The following is an 8,865-nucleotide window of genomic DNA, read 5'->3' on the forward strand; positions in this document are numbered from 1 at the left end:
GATGTAAAGGAGGATAAGCTAAGGAAGAAAAATTTTTCTAGAAGTAGGAAGTGGTTCACCTGTTCAATGCTGTTGAGAGATCAAGTAGGATGAACAGATATCAGGTGATCACTAGAACTGGCCCTAAGGCATCCTGGAAGGAGTCATACTGGAGCAGTTTTCAGCTAAGTGAGGAGAGCAGTCAGATTAAGAAAAGATGAAAAGAGAAAGGGAGATGAGGTCATGGAGTGGGTGAATATAGATATTTCATCCCAGAAATGCTGCTGTAAAAGGGAGCAAAGAATGATGTACTTGGAGGGTTATGGAGAGTTCTTTGCAAGATGAAACTTTACTGGGGCAGTCTGTACAGTGATAGGATGATCCAGCAATGAGGAAGAAACACAGGGTGCTGGAAAACCTTAGCTTAAATTGGAGTAGTAGAGGGCTATGTATGATGAAGACTGCATGTAGAAGCACTGCCCATGGGAGGAGCAGAGGCCCTACATCCTAGTGATGAAGGGGAAAGAAGGGAAGGAGGGCTCAGGGAGAGATGTGAACACTGTTGTGGTGGCCAGGAGGGTAGGATTTTGTGTGACTTGCTTCTGTCCTGTCAGTGTGAAGTGAGCCCAGGTCGTCTACGGAGAGCAGAGTATGGGACGCTAGTAGCTGGTGGGCTTGCTGGGACTTTGGAAAGAGAGAGGTAAACAGTGACAGTCATTTTGGAGAGTGGGGATATCAGCAAGGAAAGCTTGCAGAGAAGTGACCACCAGTCAATCCTAAGGGCCTATTTGAGATTTGTGGTTATGATCTTAACCACACCGAAAGGAACGGCAGAATGGTGGCTAGGAATCCATGCTTTCACTGTTCAGGGTGGAGATTCAATATCTGGTTGGGGAACTAAGATCCCAAAGCTGTGCAGTTCCACCAAAATTGTTTTTAAAAAATTGAGATCTGTGAATATGCCTATGGATTTTTCTCTAGCAATATCCTTCTGTTTGGCTACAGGTGAGAATGTTGGAAATATTAAGTGTTAGCTCGTTTTTTCCCAAGTGCATACATATGTATTTCTTCAGAGATACTAAATGGCTCTAAACAAAACAGACAAGGTATGAATTGCAAAGCTTTTAATGAAAATGTTTATATTTTTTACAGCATGCATAATTTCATATCTGTGGTTAATTAGTTATTTCAATACTTATCTGCCTCTGAATTTGGTCATAATGCATGAATCTATGCTAATAAAATGAAGGAAAAGAAACAGCTCATCTAATCCCTCTTTATATTCCTTCATGATCAGCAAGGTGCATAAATGATCTTCCTTTAATTAAGAACTGAGTGTACTGGAGACATATTTGATAATTAAGATTTTAGACAAATATTCACCAGTATTAGTTTCATTAGCAAACTGAAAAATGTTGTAGGCCTAATATCAAACAATTAACGCATTAGATAAACATTAAGCTTCTTAGAAGAAAGACCACATGCTCCTGCTTCTGTAAAAACGTTATTTGTTTGAAACACTGGTGGTATAAACTTTCATTCAACTATCACTTCCTTAACATGAAAAAGAGACAAAATGAGCTGAAGAACGATAATTCCACAGTTACAGGCTGCAACCCTCAACATAACTGCTGACGTCATGGTCTCGACAATGACTTTTCCAGGCCACCCTGTGGAGAAAGATGAAACAAATGGTAATAAGACTAAAACACAGCTTCATTGTCATGTACATACTTCAAATTCTTTGGGAGAACAAAATCATTCATCAATACATGAAATACAAGCTATAGACAAATCCAAGTATTGTTATTTGTTAACTGGAGATATGTATACCTAGGACTTTACATCTCCCCCAAGCCTTCACTAGAGCACAGAATGCTGAACACAAATGGTGAGTCCTGTGTTGTTCATAAGACAACTGCAGAGTGCATTCTGCATTTACTTAATTCCAAAAATAATTTCAAGATATGACAAGGTAGAGTGTGTAGAATCTTAAAAACTCTAGAATCCCCTAAAATAAGTTGAGGAGTAAAAGAATAAGATTCTGAATGAGTTAAGCTGTTCCTATGTAGTACATTGTTTAGCATTAATTTAAAACTGCAATTTTTCAGTTCTCAGTAGCATACTTTGTTCTTTGGAAATATTCCTTCGCTTCTCTCATAAGAGTAGGGTAAAACACCTCTCACCTGGGACTTCCCTGGGGGTCCAGTTGTTAAGACTTTGCCCCTCCAAATTTGTGGACAAGGTTCGATTCTTGGTGAGGGAGAGGGGAGCTAAAATTCCGGGTGCCCCTAGGTGCTACCAAAAAACCCCCAGTTCTCCTCACTGTCTCATTTTTTTTGCCACACCTGATGGCATGTTGTTGGTTTCCTGTCCAACACCCCCTGCCTTAGAAGCACAAAGTCTTATCAAGTAGACCACCAGGAAAACCCCCAACTCTCCTTTCTAATGCTTAACACAAACCATAGTCTGTAATAGAAATTAACAGTGTTGTAGGTCCATTATACTTCAAACACAAATAAACATACACTCAAACTCATAGAAAAAGAAGTCAGATATGTGGTTACCAGAGGAGCAGGCTGTGGTTGAGGTGAGGGGTGGCAAAGCGGATAAAGGCAACTAAAAGTACTACACACTTCTAGGTATAAGATGAATACTAAAAATGTAATGTACAATGTGATAAATACAATCAACACTGCTCTACGTATGGAATAAGAAATATACAAAAATTCATATAAATGAATATACATATTCATACATAAAATTCATATATATATGAGAGTATATATATACTCATATATATAAGAGAGTATAGCCTAAGACTTCATCACACACACATTTTTTCTTCCTTCTATTTTTTGTTTTTGTAACCATATGACATAATGGTTGATCACTAAACTGACTGTGATAATAATTTCATTATGTATGTAAGTCAAACTCTTATACCATACACCTTAGGCTTCTACAGTGCTATGTGTCAATTATATCTCAATAGAATTGGAAACAGAAGAAAAAAACAAAAAACAACATACCATGCTGTAATGCCTTGCTCGCGGACAATCTGCTTTGCACACGTCACAGCTTTATCGATGTTATTTTCCATTAATTCTGAAAAGCAGATGGTGAGAAATGAAAATAGTATTCCTAGAGATTTCATTTTAAGTTTGGGTTCTGCAGGCTTTATTTTCTTAAGCTAAGGAAAGTACAACCAAAATTATTTTCTAAGAGTCCTTGTTGTGAATGTTGGGGAAAAATTTTTTCTTCATTCTATCCTATTTGGCATGAAATTAAAGCATTTTGTTTCTCATTTACCAAAGTCATCGGGAGCTCTGGAGTTATTGATTAATGTGATAGAAGATTCTCTTTTTACTGTGCTCTGCTTAGTCGCTAATTCGTGTCCAACTCTTTGTGACCCCAAGGACTGTAGCCCACCAGGCTCCTCTGTCCATGGGGATTTTCCAGGCAAGGATACGGCAGTGGGCTGCCATGCCCTCCTCCAGGGGATCTTCCCACCCCAGGGATCGAACCCAGGTCACCTGCATTGTGGGCAGATTCTTTACCATCTGAGCCACCAGGGAAGGCCAAGAATACTGGAGTGAGTAGCCTATCCCTTCTCCAGGGGAGCTTCTCGACCCAGGAATCAAACCAGGGTCTCCTGAATTGTAGGTGGATTCTTCACCAGCTGAGCTACCGAAACAAAATGAAAACAAGCAAGGGGAAACGGGTCCAGCATTTTTTGGTTCAGCAATTCTATTACTGGAAGTTTATTCTAAAGAAATAATAAGAGATGCACTCAAAGATGTGTGTACAGATGTTTCATATCAATTAATAACAGGGGAAAATACAGCCTAAGTGCTTATCAATGTGATTTAGATTGATAAATTATAGAACATTTGTTTAGTGGAATTTATTCATCTTGAAATATAATAAAGATTGGTATTTGTTGATAAAATAATTTTGTGTAATAAACAGCATATTATAAAGCAGTAAGTTTAGTATAATTTCATTTTTGCTGACATACATTGCTTACGTGTTTGTATGTGGGTACAAATATGCATAATATAGTTTTACACTCATGTACGTGCAACCCACTCCAGTACTCTTGCCTGGAAAATCCCATGGACGGAGGAGCCTGTAGGCTGCAGTCCATGGGGTCGCTAGGGGTCGGACACGACTGAGCGACTTCACTTTCACTTTTCACTTTCATGCATTGGAGAAGGAAATGGCACCCCACTCCAGTGTTCTTGCCTGGAGAATCCCAGGGACGGGAGCCTGGTGGGCTGCCGTCTGTGGGGTCGCACAGAGTCGGACACGACTGAAGCGACTTAGCAGCAGCAGCAGCATGTGAATGATGTATATTCTGAAAGATGTGGATACCAAAACTTACCACTTGCCATAAATCTCTGGATAGTGAGAATTTTCATTCAGTGACCCCAGATTATTATATAATGCAAAATACTTCTTAAAGTAAAGTAACTAGATACAAAAGAATATCCTTAGACTAATTTCTCTGTTAGAAATTTTAATATATAAAAAATTAACAATATAAATTTTGTATCAGTTCACCAATATTTTATGCACTAAACGTTGCATGTAATCTCTATTTTAAAAAGAACTCAATAGAACATTTATTTCAGCCCAGTTAAGCAAATCTGTAGATTAACTTGTCACAATGACAGTATTTAAATACGAACTGTATTTTTTGGAGTTGCAAGTTCAAGAACTTAGAGTTTCAAACTCACTTTAAATCACTCAGCCAAAACACACACACATACATACATATATACAGCTTATATACATATAAGAAGTAAACATGACAATTGTGAATAACTGTTAAAGTAAATAATGACAATATTGATGGTTGATATAGTCATGTTTCTAATTTTCCATATATTTAAAACATATCATCATAAAAAGTAAAAGCAGTTTTTTAAAAGGAACCACAGGTATTCCTCTCCTTTGGTTAACTAGTAACCCTTTGTTTTCCAATGAAGGAGGGTATATTAAATAAAAACACACACACACAACCTAATTATCCCTAAACCTTCCCAAAGAAGATAAGAGGAATGGCATTGTTCTTTACAAAATATCAAGAAGTTCAGTTATACTAAAGCGTTAGGTCATTCAAGAAACTCTTGTATGTTAGCAAACAGTAAACTTTCATGATGAGTGAACGTGTTAATTGCTGAGTTGTATCAGACTCTCTGAGACAACATGGGCCAGCCAGGCTCCTCTGTCCATGGAACTCTCCCCGAACAGGGATCAAACCCAGGTCTCCCTCACTGTAAGCAGATATTTTACCATCTGAGACACCAGGGAAGCCTTCAAGACATTTTCATTTGTACTGAACCTCTGATCTTACAGGTATAACCAGAGGGGCCCTGTGTCATCACTCAGCATCATCTTGTCTTACCGCTGCAGGCCACGTGGCAGCCATCAACTGCGTTGGGGGTTTTGCCATCATCACACCACCATTTGCTGTTGATCTGAAATATCCCATAGTCAGTGCTTTCACTGCTAGGATTGTAGTTTGTAGCTTTTGTGTTATAATCGCTTTCCCATCTGGTCAAACACAACCCTGAAAAAAAATTGTATTTTTAGTTGAAAAACAACTTGACATGACTTACACTTCATAGCCCAATCAGTTCTATTTAATTCTACTTTACTAACAACTTACTTTATAAGTACAAAGATGTACTTACTTGTGAAATATTTTAACACTTTCATGTTAAGAATTCCCTGAAGAGAATTCTTTTATTAGCAAATCATTTGGTAATACTAACGAAACAAGATAATACATTTTTTAAAAATATTAAAATTTAAAAATAAATAAATAAATAAATAAAATATTAAAATAGCTCTTGCCCTTCACACATCCCTAAGTTAATACTGAGCTTAGAATAGAAAAACCAACAGATTAGTTGAGTGGATTTGGTCATTAGCAGCAGATGCACACACTAAAGGAAAAATATGTTATTAGGAAAAATAAGGATTTTCTGGGAGACAGAAAATTTCTTATGATCCTAAAGGTGAATTTGGGTACCAAATTAGAATTCAGACAGTAAGAATCACAGAATAGGAAAGACTGTCATCCATCCATCCATCTAGCCATTTACTCATTCACTCAAAAATAGTTATGGAGGGAAATGTGTGAATTCAGTATGAAAAATACAGTGATGACATTGACAGATATGGACTAAAATACAGAGGAACTTTTCCTAAGGCCATTTCTTGAGTTCTGTGGAACAAAATGAAAAATAATCAACTAGGGTGAGCACAATAAAATGTCATTTCCTGCTGCATTTCAGGGATCCTTATTATAGACATGAATTGAGGGAAATAGATTCCTACTATCCCTGTTTTGAGAGTTTAATGTAATTTTTAGAAAACCTTGCTGTTAAAGGCCCAACATTGGTAGGAGAATTAAAAATGAGAAAAATATTGCCTTAATCAGGTTAGAAGAACCCAACTTCCAAACCGGAAATAGCTAGAGTCAAACACCACGGGCTTGACAGACATATCCGAGGTGCTGAAATACATTTTATCATCACCCTACATGGGCCAGCTGGCATGTTTAGTGGAACTAGAATGGCCCTCTCATGCCTCGGTCCTTCACCTGGTACATCTGATTCTAAAGGAACAAGTTGATGTTTAGAACCATTGTAGGTGTACAAACCCTCCAACAAAGAAAAAAAAATCCCATTGACTCAAAGTCCCTTTCTTATTATTCATCCTCTATTAGTATCTGTTCCACACCTGGCTACCTATTTGGAAGGAGGAAGAAGAGTTAACTTACAGTTTGCCAGGCTGACTCCCTTATAGCCATCCAGTCCAAGTTCCTTCAGAGTTCTGGCAAGCTCACATCTCTCAAAGACCTTGCCTTGGACAGCGACAGAAAGGAGGAGAAGCCCCAGGATAATGAGAGCCTTCATGTTGCCTGAGAAGCCAGACGTCCAGACTGACCAGGGTGAGCTGGGCTTGCTATTTAACATCTTTTCACTCCCCTCTTATCTCACTGGTTTGGTGGCTCCGCCCTCTGAAACACGTGGAAAACAGAAACAGTTTATTGGTCCACTGCCTTAAAAATGTGCCTCCTTAGGTTTGAAGAGAGATAGTCTGATACCCTAAAAATTAACCTGCAGAAAATGAGGAAGTGAGATTACCTAAAGACGTTCCTCAGAAAGAACAGGGTTTAGCACTGTTGCCAAAAGAGGAAATTCCTCCTATTTTATTATGAAGCTGATCAAGTATTCAGAAAAAAAAAACCTGAATGAACATTTTACTCAACTGAAAATTAGCTCCCATCTTTCATTAACATTCATTTACATTAAGTTGTTTTATGTGACTTCAGTATGTTGTCTTCATTTTTTTCACTTAAAATTATTATTTTTTTTTTCACTTAAAATTATTTTATATACACTTTCCACAAAGAACATGACACACGGCCTGTTGTTCTGATTGGTATATAACACCGCACCATGTTGTCCAGTCAGATTCCTATACTCAACTCTTTTGATGTCTATTGTAAATTCTTAATTTATAAATCAATGTCATAGTGTGACAAATAAACCTCTGGTGAACAAGATTCCTAAATCCATTCTGACAATGCCTTACTTCACATTTCCATGTTAGAACATAGTGTCATTGTAAAGTGAAAAAACAGTATGGTAAAATCTATAGAAGAATAACTGAATATACCATTCCAAAATCTTCCCCTTTGGCACAAGGATTATTTTGAGCTGAAGAAGCAGATCCTGGACAAGTTTTCTGCCCTCCCCCATCATCCTGAAAGCAGAACATAAATTTGTGCAGATATTAATCACCAAACCCCCAGATGCTTACCAGCCCCAAGACAGCACAAGAGGATTTTACAAAACAATCATTTTGACTAGCTACTATCGCCTATCAGTTTTTCATGTATTTATCGTCCTAAAATTTTGCACCCTTGGAAGCCCAGTACTCTTTTTCTGTGTCTAGTTGCTCCTTTAAATATTTACTGTTCTTTGGTAAAGATGATCTGTTAAGTCCAAATTCCAGCCACTCTTTGATTTACTCATCCTGGCCTTTCTCATAAGTATACACGAAATGTACACATTAATATACTTGCTTCCTTTTCTCTTGTTAAACTGTATTTTGTTACACATGTTGTCTCCTGTACAGTTTCTAGTGATGAGGATGGGACAGTGAAAGGCCAGAACACTTTACTGTTCATAGAGACTATAGTTGAGATATGGTTTAATTGACAACAGACCAGTAGAAGGTAAGAATTCTTACCATGTCAGTCTCCTAGCTTTCTGTCTCGAGTGCACAGACAAAAAGGGAAGATAACAATTTCTCCTTGTCCCTTCCTTTCCCAATGCACACTGGTAGGAGAAAAAAAATTTTTAAATAGATTTTTAATTGTGACTCTTGTGAATTTGGTTTTGGTAATCAACACCTATGGTTATTGATTCTTAGCCTCCCAGAAAGCATCATGGTTTTGTTTGTCTCTGCCATTTGTCGTGAGCATGAAAAACCATAAGATGAGAATCTCCATTTGTTTTGTTTTATATCCTGAGAACTTGGCTTTGTAACCAGTGAGAATATTCCCTCTGGTTTCTGCCACTTTAGGGATGCAGGTTGTCTGTCAGGCTTGCATCTACAGCTAGCCAGCCAGCTGGGAGCCTAAGACATGAAGTGACAGGCAGCATTCTCTTTATTCAACCACGTGAACACTCAGGGGAGTTTGTTTTAATAGAGTTGCAGTTCATAAGGGGCCTCTATGAACAGGCTCTACCTTTGTTGCCTGATTGGTGAAGGGGAAACTCTTACCCTGGTATCACCTTTCTGGTGTCAGAGGTGAGGAGATGAGTGACTTAAGGTGTCTCCCTTTGTGAGAGATAGAGG

General features: G+C 38.0%; 1 protein-coding gene across 1 annotated transcript; it reads right to left on the minus strand.

Annotated features, from left to right (window-relative positions):
- Nucleotides 1-1,564: 1,564 nt before the first annotated feature.
- On the minus strand, nucleotides 1,565-6,911 carry LOC136166149 (lysozyme C-1/C-2). The gene is made up of 4 exons (XM_065932186.1): nucleotides 6,776-6,911; nucleotides 5,393-5,557; nucleotides 3,012-3,087; nucleotides 1,565-1,649 (listed from the first exon to the last, which is right to left on the minus strand). The coding sequence occupies exons 1-4, from the start codon at nucleotides 6,909-6,911 to the stop codon at nucleotides 1,583-1,585; spliced, it is 444 nt and encodes a 147-aa protein (XP_065788258.1). The 3' UTR covers nucleotides 1,565-1,582.
- Between the last annotated feature and the right edge of the window lie 1,954 nt (nucleotides 6,912-8,865).

The sequence above is a fragment of the Muntiacus reevesi genome, chromosome 4 (assembly GCF_963930625.1).
Source record: "Muntiacus reevesi chromosome 4, mMunRee1.1, whole genome shotgun sequence".
NCBI lineage: Eukaryota > Metazoa > Chordata > Mammalia > Artiodactyla > Cervidae > Muntiacus > Muntiacus reevesi.